General features: G+C 32.1%; 1 protein-coding gene across 1 annotated transcript in view; it reads left to right on the top strand.

Annotated features, from left to right (window-relative positions):
- Positions 1 to 18529, top strand: part of EMC2 (ER membrane protein complex subunit 2) — a 47955-nt gene that overhangs the window by 12026 nt on the left and 17400 nt on the right. Inside the window, exons 5-10 of the mRNA XM_070392000.1 lie at positions 1514 to 1571; positions 10053 to 10138; positions 10285 to 10344; positions 15912 to 15993; positions 16642 to 16752; positions 17782 to 17886. Of these exons, the coding sequence (XP_070248101.1) occupies positions 1514 to 1571; positions 10053 to 10138; positions 10285 to 10344; positions 15912 to 15993; positions 16642 to 16752; positions 17782 to 17886 (502 nt within the window). The remainder of the gene's footprint in view (positions 1 to 1513; positions 1572 to 10052; positions 10139 to 10284; positions 10345 to 15911; positions 15994 to 16641; positions 16753 to 17781; positions 17887 to 18529) is intronic.

Raw genomic sequence — 18529 nt, 5'->3', positions numbered from 1 at the left:
GCAGGTCTAAGCTGCAGTCGGACATCCTTAGCGCTGCTGAGGAGGCGGGAGAGGCTCCCACCAGCACTGCTGTACTGGCAGCAATCAACCTGGCTTGTGGCTGAGCAGAGCTTCTTCTGTGGGAGCGCACTGACCACCAGAGGGAAGCTCCTGCATTGAGCGTCTGCCCCCTGGTGGTCAGTGTGTGTCATAGTGACCAGTCATTCCCAGTCATTCTGCTGTTAGGGTTAGTTTGCATATTACCCTTTTATTATATAGGATGATTTTATTTTATTTCCTTATTTAGTTGTAGATTCTTATGAGGCTAGCAGACCTATTATAGTACCATACATTTGATGTCCAAACTAATTTTCTTTATTTGAATTACTGCTGAGTCTAATTGACTTAGTGTGCAGGGATGTGGTTTGCTCTTTGCATGGAGTGAACACATTTACAAATTCAGTCTGCTTTTATTTTTTTCAGTAATCTGCTACAGATAACAAGAATAAGTAAAGTATTCTTACCTATTGGCATGACCATAATCACAAACATTGACTAGGACACTAAAATTTTGGGGTCAGTGTATAGTTGAAAGATGAGTCACATATATAAAGTATTCATATCTATCATTAAAAGATATCTTCAAGAAAATATAAGAGAAAAATATAAAATTAAAAATGTCCTATATGGAACTTATGAAGAAATCCCAAGACATGTATCTGTTATTCCTGGTTTTAGAAGTACTGCTGTAAAAGTTTTTAAACATTGGTTTTTGCTTCCTTTAAAGATCTTTATTCAGAAGTGGAGAAATTGATAGGATGGGAATTGGGGGTTATGAACATTGTTAGGAAGGAATTTCAGAATCACTCAGCTATTTCTTTGCATCCCAATCAAGGTTATCATATGTAGGAGTATATAATTAAGGAAAGTTTTTTATTTGATTTCTAATGTATCCCTACTTAGATTCTCTATCACATAATGTTAATTTTGGCTTCTTAGTTATTTACTGTCATATGTGAGTATTTTTTCATTTGATAAATTTGTTAACTGTTTCTCTCATGAGATTATAACCCAGCAAAGCGTAAGTATTACATATGGATACTTAGTAGGTGCTTAACTAAGAAAAGCTATTATAAATATTCATTAAAGGAGAATTAATACATAGATCATTTCCTTGTGAATGGATTTATTAAAATTAAACTTTTTCTTATGTTTTATTGGTTGTAATTCTAGGTATAACTAGGATCATAAAGATATCTCTTTGTGCTGCTAGATTTTACATTTGTATTTAGGCCCAATTAGATCAGTATGTTTTGAAGTAACTTTTTCTAGAAATACTTTATGTGATACTTTTTTCCATTTAAAAAAAACCCGCACCATAGCAAAACTTACCATTATAGGAATATAAAAAGTGACTTGGATAGCAATTATAAATGCATGTAAAGCACTGCCAGTTGAATCTTTTCCAGTATTTACTATTTGTCACTAAATTTTAAGTTCATGATTCTTGATGTTTCTTTTTCTTTTTAAATAGATATGATGATGCAATACAGCTATATGATCGAATTCTACATGAAGATCCAACTAACACTGTAAGTTAACTAATGGTTCTGAAGATGACATAGTTTATTTCAAAAGGCAAAATTAATCCACTTTGGAAGTAACGGAAAAATTCATATGGAACCATGTTATATTATCTTATTTTAAATATTTCAAGATGGGTTGTTTTACAAAATAGATTTGAAACTCTCCAGTTAAATTTGACTTACGAGATATCTTACTAAAAAAAATTATGTGAAATTTGGGAAGAAAGAATTTTATGTGCTTGCATAAAAGCCCAGCAAAGCTCAGTGTTTTTATAATTTTGTAATATTTTGTTGGAAGTTTAATTGTCTTAATGAGAAATTAAAGAAGTCATCTCAATAATTAGTATATGTGGTTAATGAAGGTGTTTTGTTTTGGATTTATTTTTTTCTACCTGAATAAGAATGACTATATCATATGTAAATATATTTAAAGGAAAAATATATAAATATCTTTAATTTATTCTGATTTTGAACAAATTTCATATCAGTTTATTGGACAAAATATTTGTTCCAAATATACTTGTATAGTATTATTTGTTTTAAAAATACCCTGGTGAAAAAATTTTATATTGTTGAAAACATTTTAGTTTAGTATTGATATAATGGCTTCCCTCAGATTTACCTTGTATTAAATGAAAAGTTAAAGAGAGTCTTTAAATAACATCAGGCATTTTTAATGTTTTATGTTAATGTCCTTGCATACATATGTCTGCTAAAATAAAAATATTTTTAGAAATTTTAAACAAAAAACAGTTTGAGTTTGTATTGTCCTTTTATAAAAGGAGAAATGCTTACATTAACACATAATACAAAAACATGGTGTTCTCTTATTTGGCATTATTTCATTAAAAATGCACATTTTAGAAAAGCTAATAAAATATATAACTGTGGATTATAAGATGCAGAAATGTTTAATAATTGAAGATGAGTAACTTGATTCATTTAAAAATAAATTATGTATGCTAAGTTGGGAAATGATTTCATATTGAAGTGTGCAATTTCTAGATAGCATTAAACCAAGCATTCATTGGTCATAAATCTCTGATCTCTGCCTGTCCTTTTTGATACATTATTTAGTAATACTTCTGTATATTGCTCAAAAGACGGAGTTTTTTCCAGTTTTTTTTGAGATATAATTGACCAGTAACATTATACAAGTTTACGTTACACAACATGGTGATTTGCTATAAGTATATATTTTGAAATGTTTTATATTTGTGTTTTTAATATTATCCCACCGCCCCACTCCAGGGAAGCTTCCTAGGTTTTTTTGTTTGTTTGTTTTTTTGGCACATATTTAAATGGTAAGGATTCATTATTTTGTGAAGATTCTAAGAATATGGAAAATTCAGGGAAAAGTTTTGGCAGAGCAACAATTATACCTATTATTTAAAAAAAAAAAAGACAAAAATAAGAAACAGCTTCTATTACTTTTGTCTAGATATTCCACCCAAAAAAGGTAGTTAAAATAGGAAAGTTTTGAATAGTATTCTAATCTTAACTATATAAAAAGCACTGTTTGTTGTTCTGAAGATTTTGTAATATATTTATTTTAACTATAAGACTTGACCTGTGTTAAAGGTATTTAATTTTTTTACCCATCCACACAGGGTGGGGCAAAACTAAGTTTACAGTTATACTGATAAATAATATAATAATTAATAAATAATAATACAGGAATAAACTCTGTTTCATGTACTCACAACTGTAAACCTATTTTTGCCCTACCCTGTATATTGAAAAAACGAAATCAAGTTTCTGAAAAAAGTTTGTTTCATATATTTTTCTCATATTAAGTTAAAAATTAATAGCTTGTTATTTATTTTTTTGAAATTAGGAATCAGACATTTTACTTTTGTGTCAGTTTAAGTTGAGGATATTTTAAATAAGTTATTTCACTTTTTCAAGACCTAAAATAATATGTAATTATATATTGTTCTGTCTTTGTAGTACTTTCTACATTTTATGGCTTTAAGACTGGCCAAAAGAGAAATTCAAATGGGTCCCCTCATTGACTATGAATGAAGCGGTAGTAACTAAATTTCTTAATTGTTAGGTGAATATTTTAGAACAAGGTGATTAAAATCAGCTGTTAAATGTATTATTCTTTTATAAGAGATTTTTTATCTAATCTCTACTCAGTCCTTTCTGTCCTTCTGTAAATGATGATTATGTTTCATGAGTCACAAAGTGTTGATATTACTAAGAATTAAAGACACTATTTCTGTTACTGTTTCCGTAGAAAATACTGAGGTAGACATTGAAGGAAATAACAAAGCCATATAAGACCTAGAACTGAAAAAGTGTATTAGGGAAAGAATTTACTTATATTAAGTAGTCAAATTATTATTTAGAAGACATCACAGTTTCTTTTTCCAAAGCAACTTTATTATCTCAAAGATGAGAAAGTCCAGTTCTGTTTTTATCTGTAATTTTAATTCAAGCTTGTAACTGTAATTCTTTGCATTGTCTAAAAGTGGTTATGTGATTCTTTTACTGGTCTTGTGCATCTATGCTCCTAGATAACCACTATAGAAATGAGGCTGTTATTCAAGCTTTAAGGAACTCTCTTTATGCATTTGTTATTTCAAAAAACATTTGTTGAGTGCTTGCAGAGTGTTTGGTGTTGGGAATAGAAGGATGAATTAAACACCATCCTTGACTTTGCTTTTAGGGTGGCAGGATGATATAATGAATGGATTATGGACTTTGAGATAGACTTATTAAGTCCTGATTCTTTGATGATTTGCTGTGTGATTTTTGAGCCTTGTAAGCTTTGAAAGATGAGTGTGGCTTGAGATAAAGCCATCGTATTTCATGAATGGCATGAGTAAGTTTTAACATTAAAGCATAAGGCCTACCTAGGGCAAAAAGAATAAAGTAGTTATAATAGAAGATTTAAAATTTTTCTTTTGGGAAATTACTGAAATGGGACACATTCTCCACATCTATTTAAAAAATTTTTTGAAATACTCTTTTGAAAAAGTAATTTATACCCAGGTTAAAAATTACAAATAATACAAAACAATGTGTAGAGGAAAAATAAGTCTTTCCTCCCATTTCTGATTTCAAGTCCTCCTTCACTTAGTCAAACATTGTTAGTAATTTCTTATGTATTTTTCTAGATAATTTTTTTCTCATACACTTACTGATATGTGCGCACGTTTGTGTATTCTCCCTTTGATAGGGAGAATTGCTGAAAATGCAAATGGTGGCATACTTTACCTAGCAGTGTATTTTAAAGGTCATGCCATGTCAGCACAAACTTTATATCATCCTTTGAGAAGGTGCATAGCATAGCATTGCATTGCATGGATGTATAGTCTCTGTCTTCATGAAAAAGTTTTACTTAAGACCCTTTTGGTGAACTCTTAGATTGATTCTGATGTCTTCCTCCCAGAAATAATGTTGCAGTGGATGTTGTTTGTAGGATAGATTCCTGGAGTAAAATATCTGTCAGGAAGTTACATGCATTTTAAGTTTTGATAGGAGTTACCAAATTTCCCTCCACAAAGGTTTTTTTTAGCTGTCTACAGTCACTTCTATGGTGGAGGAGATGCTTCTCTCACTGTATCCTCCCACATGGCATGTTTAACTTTTGCTAGTCTGATTGATTAAAATGTTACCTTGTTATAATTTATATTATGAGTGATGTTGAATATCTTTTCTTAAAAATATGTTTTTACTAATTTTAGAGAGAAAGGGGAAAGGAGAGAGAAAGGGAGGGAGCGAAGGTGGGGGGAGAGAGAGAGAGAGAGAGAGAGAGAATGAATCTGAAAAACATTGATTGGTTGCCTCCAGCTGCACTCCGACCAGAGACTGAATCTGTAACCCAGGCATCAAACCCGTGACCTTTTGGTGCATCATCCCAACCAACTGAGCTACATCAGCCAGGGCTCCCCAAAACCTTTTTTTTTTAAGTATATTTTTATTGATAACAGAGAGGAAGGGAGAGAGAGAGATAGAAACATCAATGAGAGAGAATCATTGATTGGCTGTCTCCTGCACGCTCCACACTGGGGATCGAGCCCACAACCTGGGCATGTGCCCTGACCCAAATCAAACGGTGATCTCCTGGTTCATAGGTCAACATTCAACTACTGAGCCACACTGGCTGGGCTCCCAAAACCTTTTTGATGGTTCTTTCCTTGGCCTTGGGTAGTTTCATCACACACATGCACTGATCAATACCAAGCTGAGTAGTCCTCAAGGGGAACCTCCAGTGTCTTTATTCTGTTTTGTTTTGTTTTCCCTCCAGTACTCTGGCCTATTAATGCTAACTTCTTTGATCTTTCTAGACTCTCAGCTCCTTCTGATCTCAGAGTTTGCTGGGCTCAATCTGGTTTTCTTCCTCTCTGCACAGCACCCTTGAAACTCTCTTAAGGCAGCAAGCCAGGGCAATAAAAATTGGCTCACCTCATTTGTTTCCTGCCTCTCAGGAATTACTGTCTTTTGCTGCCCGTTGTCCTGCAGTTTAAAATGGTTGTTTCATGGCCCTGTCCCATTTACTCAGTGGTTAGAGCGTTGGCCTGCGGACCATATGGTCTCGGGTTTGATTCCAGGTCAAGGGCATGTACTTTGGTTGCAGGTTCCCCAGCCCTGGTAGGGGTGCTTGCAGGAGGCAAACAATCAATGTCTCTCTCTTTCTCCTTCTTCCTCCCCTTCACACTCCCCCCTCCCCCTCCCAGTCCCCTCCCCCTCCCCCTCCCCCTCTCCCTGAATACAAGGTTGTTTCATGTATTTAGTCCAGTTCTTTGGTTGTTTCAGACAAGCAGGTAAATCTGGTCCCTGTTACATCATCTCGACCAGAAATGAAATCCCTGCTTAATGTTCCTTTAAATGATTAAGATAAATAAAGATTGGTTCTTATGTCAGAACATGGGGTTATTTTTCTCAAAACCTAGAAAGGGCTATATATTTTGTGACTTAGTAATAAATTATTACTGCCTGTATGATAGTAATTGCCATGTAGGTGGTTTTTAAGCTCTCACATTAGGAAAACTGGCTTTACATACTTGAATAGTTACCACTTAAAAACTTGTTTTAAACTTCAGAATATTAGGAGATAAAATGCTATACCTTGGGTTTTACATGATCAAGCACTCTATTGCTCATATAGTAGAGATTTTTTGGGGCATGTTTCTCAAATTGATTAATAAAGCCCCATATTTAAAATCTTTTCTTATACCTCACTGTGAAGTATTTATTAGGTGGACAACAGTTTTTAAAGTAGGCTATTGCAAATTTAATACTGAACTTGTTTGTTTTACATTATAAAATTATATTTCACCAGGAATACACATAATTCAAAAGAACATTATTTAATTTGCAATATTTCAGATTCTTTCAAGTAGTTTTATAGGAGGATCTAGGATGCGAATCAGAAATTTCAGATCTTCTAGATCTGGAAACAGCCTAAGTGCCCATCAGTAGATGAATGGATTAGAAAACTGTGGTACATCTACACGATGGAATACTATGCTGCTGTTAAAAAGAAGGAACTCTTACCATTTGCAACAGCATGGATGGAACTGGAGAGCATTATGCTAAGTGAAACAAGCCAGTCAATGAAGGAAAAATACCACATGATCTCATTCTTTCATGGATAATTAAGACCATTACAAACTTTTGAACAATAATAAATACAGTGGCAGAGCTGCCTCAAACCGATTGTCGGACTTCAGTGGTAAGGCCAGGGAGGGTTGGGGGACAGGAGGGAGGGGAGTAAGAGATCAACCGAAGGACTTGTATGCATCCATATGACCATAACTAATGGACATAAGACACTGGGGGTAAGGGAGGGCAGGGGCTTGTCAAGGGTGGGGGGGAAAAAAGGACACATATGTAATACCCTTTGTAATGCTTTAAGCAATAAAAAAAAAAAAAAAAGAAAGAAATTTCAGATCTTCTAATTTGATCTCTTTTGATGCATTTATGTTGTTTAAACCTCTGTTTTCCATCATTTATAAAAAGAATTGTTTTTAAAAAACATTTTAAAAGATTAATTATCCTTGAAACACTATAGGAGTGCTTTATAAACTATATTCTGCAGAATGCTGCTGACCTAAAAATATTGATGTATGTTCGACAATAGAGAAATGGTTCTGTTTCAAATCACTGAGAAAATGAGGTTAACAACATTAGACAGGTGTTGTTAGTACACCTTTCTTCAAGAAACTCATACTCTGCATAGTGGTGTCCATTACAGTGTTCATACCATACCTCTTATTATGACTGTAGAAGTATTAGTTGCCATCCAGGTTTATACTTTGACTTTTGTCTGAATTGTGATACCTTGATGCACTATTTTCAACACGTTTCATTGTATCTGTATAAATTATCTCATCTCAGCTGGTGCAAATCCTGTAAGGTTTGGGGTAAGATATCAATAGCAAGCCTGTGCCAGTTCTTTAAAGATCTCATAAGTAGAGCTTTTGGCAAGGCTTAAAACACAGATGTTAAGCACAAAGCAAAGGTAAAAAGAAGGAAGATAGCATTCATTTAATACCATTATGTGCTGAGTATTATTTTAGTTGCTTTACAATGATACTTGGAGATTGGTGATATTACTGAGGTTTGTGAACAATAAATATTTTGCCCTTGATTAGAAATCTGATAAGTGAGAATAGTTGGGCTTTAGTTTCTTTTTTTCCCCCCAAAATCTGGACTCTGTGCTCTACCGTATGGAATAAGTATCATGAAAAATGAAAAGAATAAACAATTAAATTTGTTTCAAATGCTGTTGGATTGGTGAAATTAAGTATTATATGTCCAAAAGAAATTAGTTTCTTAATTATATGGTAATTTATTCCTCACCTGTTTTCAGAAGGACTTTGAATAAGGCTTTCATTTGCAGTTTAATATTTTCCCTAAAGGCTCTAGGATTGAGTTACTTTTAGAACTTTACTTCTACATTTCTTATAAATTCTTGAGACTTCCTAAATTTTACATATATTATGGTGCTTTCATTGTTTTACATACTGAAATTATTCCAAATATATTTGAGTACCTTCTGGGTGGCAGGCATTGTGTTAGGCCTTTGGCCTGAGCCAAATATTCGAGGATGCACATTTTTAACATGTAGGTTATTTTTTTGTTACTGAAATATTATTATTGCTATTATTGTAAATATTGCTCTTGGTCTCATTGGAGAGTCTCTTGATTTTCTCTGTTTTGTTTTGTTTTTGACTCTCACTTCTTCAGAGCAAAATCTCCCACCTTTCTCCCTCCTTGACAGGTAGCTCCGTTAGTCTAAAGAGGATCCATCTATTTTACTTCCATTGTCTGCATCTTGTGGAGTATGTATTATATAAAAAAGTAACAATAATTATAATTAATAAGCTTAAATCTGGCCCTCGTGTGTTTTATTGTTTAGCCTTCTGCATTGAATAAAATAAGCAGAGATGGAGGGGTTATAAATTTAATAATTCATATAGTGCCCTTCAGTCCCAGACTGTTCACTGCAGCCTTAGTGCATAGTCTTGATTACACACAATATTGCTGTCTCCTATGCCTTTGCTCCAGTGTTCCTCCTATTATGCAATGTCTTCCACACTATTTCCTCCTTTGCTTTCTTAATGTCTACTTGCCCTTTCTATTTCAGTTCAGGTGTCACATCTGGGACCCTCTTTGTTTCCTGACCTTCCACCTCTTCCACTCTGCTACAGGCATGTTAGGATCTACTCCATCACAACAACTCTCTAGAATACTCTATTATTGTTTTTCTTTTATTGATGTATCTTTCTCTTTATATTTTCATTGTCTAGCATAGTACCTATCATATAGTAGATGTTCAGTACATATTTGATGAATGCATAAATAAATGTCATTGATTTTTAAAAAAATCTTTTTTTAACTTTGTTGAAAATATTATAGATGTCCCCTTTTTTTCCTGTTTACCACCCTCCACCCAGCTCCCTCCCCTGATTTTGATATTTATCATTTAAAAAACTTTAAAATGCAAGTTTAAATATTTTGTCTATTTAAAAATATGTCTTTCAGGACCTATATTATTCATTTGAAAGACTCATAAGTAGATTGTTCTCTTAAAATTGTGAAAAAGTTGTCAGAAGCCATATTTGTATAATGGCATTCAAGTGGCCATGGTGAGGTTTTTTTTCTTAATCTCAACTATTCCTCTGTCTCTTAAGATACAGATCTATGAATGAGACAGAGTAAAGGATTTTAGGGTGGATAAAGATTAAAATTCCCTGCTGGCTTGTAATTATCAGAATCTGGATGGTTATTTATTTGAATGAAATGATGCATATATGTGTACATCAAAAGTAAAGCATATGTGATTGTTAGAGGAATGTTTGAATTCCCCGGTGGGATGTCATGGGGTATGTTTATAAATCTCCACTAAGCAGTAGTTCTACAATAGAGTTTCACTGGCATTGAGATAATAATTTGCACAGTCAAATTACCTTCTTTACAAAAACCCAGGGAATCATGAGCGCCTAATCCTTTATTAATGTCAACCCATAGGCTGCAAGAAAGCGTAAGATTGCCATTCGAAAAGCCCAGGGAAAAAATGTGGAGGCCATTCGGGAACTGAATGAATATCTGGAACAGTGAGTGTTTTACAAGAGGAATGTGTGTTGTTATTCTGATAAATCTTTTTTAATTAAAATGGAATTTGCATTGATTTTCCTTTTTGCCCACATGCTGTTTATTTACCAAATATCTACACACTCTTTTTTTCCTTTTCCCTCACCAGATTTGTTGGAGACCAAGAAGCCTGGCATGAACTTGCAGAACTTTATATCAATGAACATGAGTAAGTTGTTAAGTACACATACAATTTTGTTAGGAGTGCAGTTTTCATCACTATCTAAGTTCAGAAGGTCTAGTGGTTTCCGAAGGATTGGTGAGAAGGTATGAATCACGCCATTTTAAATGAACAAAATAAATAATTAAATGAAAAAATAACAAATCCATGATTTGTTGGATATAATATGTGGATTGCTTTAACTTGGTCATTTGTTTTTTACTAAATTATTTTTGTTGGGGAAATAAGTTTTTCTTTAAAATGCATAAGGCATTCTTTGGAATTAGAAAGGCCTGCATTTGCTGAGCTAAGGTTATTTTAGTGAATCAAAATTGTGAATTTTTGAAGTTCAAATTATTCTTATAATACAAAGAGTATTATACTCTATGCTGTTTAAAAATTCTGTCAATTGTATGCATTTATTAGCCTTAGTACTAAGAGAATCAAGTCTTCTAAAGTAGAGAAGCATCCTGTTGCCTGGGTAAAAAACCAAGAATAATCAAGAATGTTGAATGCTGTAGGAACTGGCTTATTGGATATTTAATGTTTTTGTTAGCTTTTTTATTGCTGCAGTGACAGGAGGAAATCCCAGTGTGAGAGGATTAGCCCAGTCTTAGTGCAAGTTTTCTAATAACACAGCATTAACGCTAACCTCCATCCAGAGGCAAGCGCCCCCCCCCCCCCCTTCTTAGTTCTTCTGAATCTGAAGTATATCACATTGTTTCTTTCCTTCTTATAGAGAGAATAGAATCAGATTCTCATGCACATCTCTTACTATGCATGAATAGTTAATCTCATTCTCATACTACAAATAGCTGACACAGGAAATAAAATAGAATGAAGACACTTGCTTCTTGCCTTTGCTCAGGGCTGTATATGTAAAATGTGAAATGGAGAATTAAAGTAGTTAACTGCATAATTCTGAGATTAGTGGGGGCTAAAATTAAAATTATAGCATCATTTAATGAATATACTATATTCTGGGAAGCAGTCTCCAGTTCTCTACCATATTTTGACTCTCAGATTCTCTTTAGTTTCCCTTAGGAAATTATTTTCCAAATCATGTTCATTATAGATGTGTGTATACTTGTATATTCACATATGTGAACATATTTAGGATTCTCTTATGCATGTGAGATTGGTAATTAAACCAAATTACCATTTGATGTCTTATTATTTGATTTCTTATTTTTTAAGTCCATATTTATGAAGTATACAGTATATATTTTAAATAACATGAACTGAATTTTCAGAATGCAATAAAAAAAACTTAAATTTTATTTCGTTGGTAAGACAGATGATAGTCATCTAAAATATTTTTGTGCCGTTTGGAGATCTGTGATTAAAAGCATTTAAACACATTTCAAATCATCAAGGAAATTATTTTATTAATTAAAGGAATACCTAATGCAGAAAATTTGGAAAACTCAAAGAGTAAAGATGAAGACAAAAATCATGTGTAATTGCATCATCTGAAGTTAACTATAGTTTATTTTTTATTTTTTAATACCTCTTGAGACAAACAGAAACCTAAAATAGAATTATCTTTTGTGGCCTAATGCTTTTCACTTAAGTTATATTGTCAAATTTTTTTTTTATCACAGTAAACATTCCACAGTGTGATTTCAGTGGCTTTATATTATTCCATCTTATTAAATAAATGTAATCTAATTTTCTTAACTAATTTTCTAAGTGAATATAAAGGTTGTTTTTCATTTCCACTATAATGCTATACTGATTTATTTTAATTGTTTCTTTGGGCTACATTCTTAGAAGTAGAATTACTTGATTAAATGATATGTACATTTTCAGGGATTTTGATAACTTGTTCCTAGTTCACTCTCAAACCAGCTATTATTAGTATCCCTTTTAATAACATTGGGTGCTATCATTCTTTTTAATCTTTGCAAATTTTGTTAGGTGAAAATTAGTTATACCTTAAAAAAATTTATTTTAGAGCTCTTCATATAAATGATTGGAAGATTTGTTCTTTCAGAAATATATGCTTGGTAGTTCTGTTTTTTTAATATTGATTTTTAAAAAACAGGTTTTATATTTAGATGGTCAGATATATCCATTTTCATTGCTTGTATATTTTCTGTCCTCTAAGAACTATATAAATATACCACCTCTCTTTTGCATATTTCTAATATTTCTCTATTTAATTCTCAAATAGGTTATACTTTATTTTAACCCATCATTAAATTTAATATTCGCTTCATCTTGTAATGCCCACATTTAGTTTTGCTTTGTTTTGAATCTCTAAAGAGTTTATTGACATAGAGTTGAATGTACACTTAAGAGAAATAAAAAAAATCCCAAGAAATTGAAAACTACAAAGACAGAAAAGCACCTGAAAAATTTCTTTTCAGAGGAAATGATAATTGTGTTCAGCTTTCCCTTTTATCCTGTATTACAAAACTCTTTTTGTTCTTAAAGGTATTCATTCACAAAATAACCATTTTTTTTTGAATTGAGAACTTAGAAGAAATATTCAGATGTACAGTACTTGGGAATAAATATCTTCACATTTTTTGAAATGAAAATCAGAATCTGTTCACTTAATTCATTTTGTTTGGGCAAGTCATTACAGTAGGTAGGATTTTTGTGCGTGTGTGGTAAATTATTGTGGGATGTCAGCTTAGCAGCATTTTATGGACACTGGCAAAATGTAGCAATTTAGGAATTGCTAGATATATTTAACATTTTGGCATTTTCTGCATATTAATAGTTTATAAGCTATTTTATTTTATTATTATTTTTTTAATATATTTTATTGATTTTTTACAGAGAGGAAGGGAGAGGGATAGAGAGTTAGAAACATCGATGAGAGAGAAACATCAATCAGCTGCCTCCTGCACATCTCCTCCTGGGGATGTACCCGCAACCCAGGTACATGCCCTTGACAGGAATCGAACCTGGGACCTTTCAGTCCGCAGGCCGACACTCTATCCACTGAGCCAAACCGGTTTCGGCAGTTTATAAGCTATTTTAAATATAATAGGTCACAGGCAGCATTGCTAGTGTAAATCTAGAATGTTTTACTCTAAATTTTCACAGTAGAATGTTCCTATAAGCCTATTCAGTACTTTTAGAGAGAGAAAAGGGGAAATAGAATTCTGCCATGAATTTTTTTATATCTTTACGTTACCTTTATTTAAGTTTGCTTCTGATTTATAAATTCTAGTGTGTATTTAGTTATTCAAGTGGTATATGTTATACCAATTGGCCATGTTGAGATACTTTACTTGTTTTAAATATAAAACAATATAATATATATAACATATATTTTTGTTTATAATATGTATTGTTAGCATTACCAATACATATTATAAAACAAAAATACATATTTTAAACAGACACTTAAGTTTTTTACTTGATTTGTACTTAAAACTAGATGTTGTATCAGTAAGAACCAACTAGTATTATAAATTAATTATGATAGTGATTATGGTTCATTTTTGTAGGCCCAGGCTTATTGTAAAATTTCATAACAAATAGAATTATTAAAATGTTATAGGAAAAATAATGTTGATAAAGCAGTCTAGGGACAAATATGTAACCTATACATAGGCTTTTGTGAGGATCAGAAGAACTTTTAAAAACTTAATTTAGTAAAAGAAACATTTAGAAGGGAACTGTCTTTTTGATGAAGTTAGGTGTTTAGAGGCCACTTTCCCCTTGTCTTATAGAGTAATAAATACATATCAGATAGATAAATACTTATCAACACTTTTGTTGTTCTAGACATTAATTCAGTTATTTGTTCACTCATTTATCCAGGCACCCATTATATACCTATCATATGTCAAGAACTGGTTTTGGATATAAAAATGAAAGGGCTAAACAGCTGCATAATCTTTGATGAGAATCCGATCTAATAAAAGGCAAATATGCAAATTGTCCCCTCGGGAGTTCAACCAACTGGGTGTTTGACCTCTCGCTATGATGTGCGCTGACCACCAGGGGGTGGCGCGGAACGAAGGAAGGCCCCGGCTGGCAGCTGGCAGCTGGCAGCCGGGGGAAAGAAGGCCCCGATGGGCCCTGATCGCCGGCCAGACCTAGGGACCCTACCCATGAATGAATTTCGTGCACCAGGCCTCTAGCCTATTTATAAGAACCTTCATAAATCTAAAATACTGTGATTTGGCGGTAATCTGCAGGCAGTTTTGGTTTCTCAGACCCTTTGGATTTGATTGTTGTTTCTCTCTTTATGTTATCATTCACATCTTCATTACTAACATCACCACCACAATTTTCCATTGTGATGTGTAGTGCTTATAGGCAGTATGCATAGTGGTTAAGAGTGTAGACTATCTGCAGTGGCACAGCCTGGGTTTCAGCTTAATCTTTGTGCCTCAGTGTACTTAACTATAGAATGGTGATATTAATTTCCTATTTCCTAGGGTTTTGGTAGGATTAGATGAGTTAACACTTCTAATACCTAGAAAATAATACATAGTGAGGATGTGATATGAGTTAGATTTTGCCCTTGCTGGTTGTATCAGTTGGTTGGAATGTTGTCCTGTGCACTGAAAGGTTGCGAGTTTGATTCCTGGTCAGGGGGTTTATAGGAGGTAGTTGACATTTTTCTTTCACATCAATATTTCTCTCTCCCTTCCTCTCTCTCTCAAATCATAAAACATATTTTTTTAAAAGTTAGTTCTTATTAGTCACATGTGTGAAACTGCAACATGTATATTTTGAAAAGTAAGTATATCAGATACTAGTGTAAAGATAGGATATCGGTGACAAATGCCAAAAATAACGGTAGGTAACCTTTTTCTAATGGGTGTGCTCATCACCTCCTCACTGTGAATAAATCTTAGGACACCTGTATTCTTTAGAATTTCTTATATAGTGAGTATACTCACATGACTTTAAACATAAAATACATTGAAGGGAATTGTAGTTACCTGGTGTAAAACCATTTTCCCAGAACCCTTTGCAGTAGTTCTCTCCTTAGGTTTTCAGCAAGATTTTTGTTTCTCTACCACGTGATTAAATAATAGCAGAGTGTATATCAAAGCCACTAAGTCTATTTTTTATGGGTTTAGAAATTTATAACTTTATTATGATTTTGTATTTTACAGTACACTTAACTAATGAGAAGTCTTTGTAATAGAATATGTTGATAAATTTATGTCTATAAAGGATTTTTAGTAAATAGAGGGTATTTAATAAAATGTTTATTTCCTCCTTACACTTTAGCTATTTGATTATTTTATTAAATGATTTGTGGAATTCTAGAAGTTATTGTATATGTAATTTGATCTAAGGTCTTGAAGCCTGTGTTGTTAATAATATTTGAAAGTCATAGTAGTAACCTATTTTTAAAAAATATAACCATGTATTGATTATTCATGGGCTGCTTTAGGATTTAAGCCTTTGTTTATTTCAGTAAAAAACTAAATATTTGTATTTATGAATTCAGGATAAGTCCTTTATTAATAATTAAGCTGTTTCAGTTATTGAGGGAATAAAATGTCTAACATCACTAAACTTGTTTTAAAACTATTTTAAGACATAACTAAGATAAAATTTGTTACTTTTAATTTCTCCTTGATATTTTTCAGCTATGCTAAAGCAGCCTTTTGTTTAGAGGAGCTTATGATGACTAATCCACACAACCACTTATACTGCCAGCAATATGCTGAAGTAAGTTTTTCAAAAACAGCAATTGTATGTGATTTTATTTTTGTTGGTTTGGGTATTATAATGGAACTAAGATTATGTCCTTAATGTTAGGCAAGTATATTAATATTTAAAGCGTTTGATGAAAATTGACTTGGAGTAAAAGTTTTAAATTTTTAATACTGTAATGGAAATAGTGACTTCTCAGTTAAAAGCACTGCTTAAAACAGTGAAATCCTTTGTATTTTTTATTTGTATACTATTTTCTTTTTGAATTACAAATTATGCCACAGTTGTCACCATTTAATAACTTATAAAACATTGACAGTGATTATGATTTTTTAAATTTATGTTCTAGAAAATTCATATCAAGGTCAGCATTTTGGGAAGTAGCAGGTATTTGTCATTGAGTATTAAGGATAGCAATATAATTCAATGCTGTAAGGTTAAAAGGACTTCATTATTAAGGACTGTTAATAGAATAGTTTTTTGGGGAAGGTTATGCTTTAAACTTTAGATTAACTTTAACAACTTTAAGATGAAAATTTTTAAACATCCTGTATTTGTTCACAGAATATCTGTTTCAGTTACTAATGCCTATGGTATGATGAAACATGCTATATTTCAAAGTAGTAAAATAAACAAGTTTCAGCACTCTGAAATTTTTAACAGGTTAAATATACCCAAGGTGGACTTGAAAACCTTGAACTTTCAAGAAAGTATTTTGCACAGGCATTGAAATTGAACAACAGAAATATGAGAGCTTTGTTTGGACTTTACATGGTGAGTTAAGGTGCATGTTTAATGTTATTTTACCAAATCTGTCATTTAAATTCCATTAACTATACTATTCATTCACTTCTTTCTTGTTTTTTTCTTTGATAAGCATATGCATTTTTTCTTCTAGTTAATTATGAGTAATAGGTTATAACATAATTTTATTTTTGAATGTTAATATATCCCATCTATTTGACATTTCATTGTAAAATATTTTTTATTGTATCAGAAGTGATATATTCCCTTATAAAATTAAATAGTAACTGATAAAAATCCATATTATCTATTTCTTAATTGTTTTGACATTCTTGGATTTATTCCCAACACTGTTATATTTCTTACCTTAAATTAAAATTGTATATTTTTAAACTATGACAAAGACATATTAGAAATAAAATCTTTAATGTCAAATTAAACCATTTCTTTATGGTATAGAAAACCAGTTTGGAAGTTGTGGGAAGCATGTAATTAAATATTCCCATTATTTGTGTATGCCAAGTGACAAGCTTAGAAAAGTAAATTAACAAGAGCTTTGGGGTAGGAAGAATTTGCTGAGCTTTAAAATATATATAAAATGAGCCCCTCTCTACAATCAAAATGCCTGGAAAAATAAACTTTCCTTTAATAAGCCAGTTCTTTGAAATTTTAATTTATCCTAGTCTTTTTATGGACTTTCGGATGAATGAAAAGAATTGATTGCAGAGATGGAGGCAGGAAGAAACAAAAAAAATACTTTTCAGGAAAGAAATGGAATTTTACCCTTAAGAGCTGTGGTAGACAACTAATAAAATAATTTTCGATATTTTTTAAGATATCCTTTCTCTTTTCTATTTGGATTATTCATTATTTTAAAACATATTGTCATTTTTAAACACTGCAACTTTATTTAACGTTGTATTTATTTTAAAAACAAATTGTTTTGGTACAATTTTTAAAACTTTGTTATCATCCCATTGCAACTGTGACCTTACATGTTTTTTATTATCTTGATAGAAAAATGGCATTTCGTTTTTGATGTTTCCTTTTTGTTTTTAGTCGGCAAGTCATATTGCTTCTAATCCAAAAGCAAGTGCAAAAACAAAAAAGGACAACATGAAATATGCTAGTTGGGCAGCTAGTCAAATAAACAGAGCTTATCAGGTTAGTATTAATAGTTTTATTTTATGATATAGATCAGTTAATGTATTGTATGTATGTCTTAGTTGTTGTTTTTGTTTCTACAAAGCACAAAGCCAAATGTCCGTCATTGGACTTTTATGCCTTTGGGCCTTTATCAAATGTGTTTTAACTACAGAATGAACTTGTAGTTGTAGAATCACTTTTTTTCCCCCTAGAGGATCCTGTTACTATTGTGATCCCATAATTAGCCTCACCATCTAGAAATCTCAGTAGTTCTGTATATGGCAAATAAAAAGTAATTGTGAAAAATCCAGAAAGGATAAACAAATTTCAGGATGCATTTCAGAAGCAAATTGGGTATGTGCGTGTGTTATTAGTTAGAGGTATCTCAAATAATGAAATAGGAAAGAAAAGCCTCAAAGTAAACTAATCAGACTATATAACAGTTTATGTACTCGCCTTACGTCATATCTTATCTGATTTTCTGAAGCTCATACCTAGGAGATTCTTCAAGAAGGCCTCATGGAAAAACATATCTTCTTACATCTTGCATGTTACAACTTATCTGTCTATAGTCTTTATATTTGAAGGATGATTTGGCTTTTTCTGAAACCTTTATGAAGCTTACAAAACAGTCTTTTAAACATATTGTTCCATTGTTTTT

The sequence above is a fragment of the Myotis yumanensis genome, unplaced genomic scaffold (assembly GCF_028538775.1).
Source record: "Myotis yumanensis isolate MYYU_CA2020_CCGP unplaced genomic scaffold, mMyoYum1.0.hap1 SCAF_15, whole genome shotgun sequence".
NCBI lineage: Eukaryota > Metazoa > Chordata > Mammalia > Chiroptera > Vespertilionidae > Myotis > Myotis yumanensis.
This window is presented reverse-complemented; position numbering and strand designations above follow the sequence as displayed.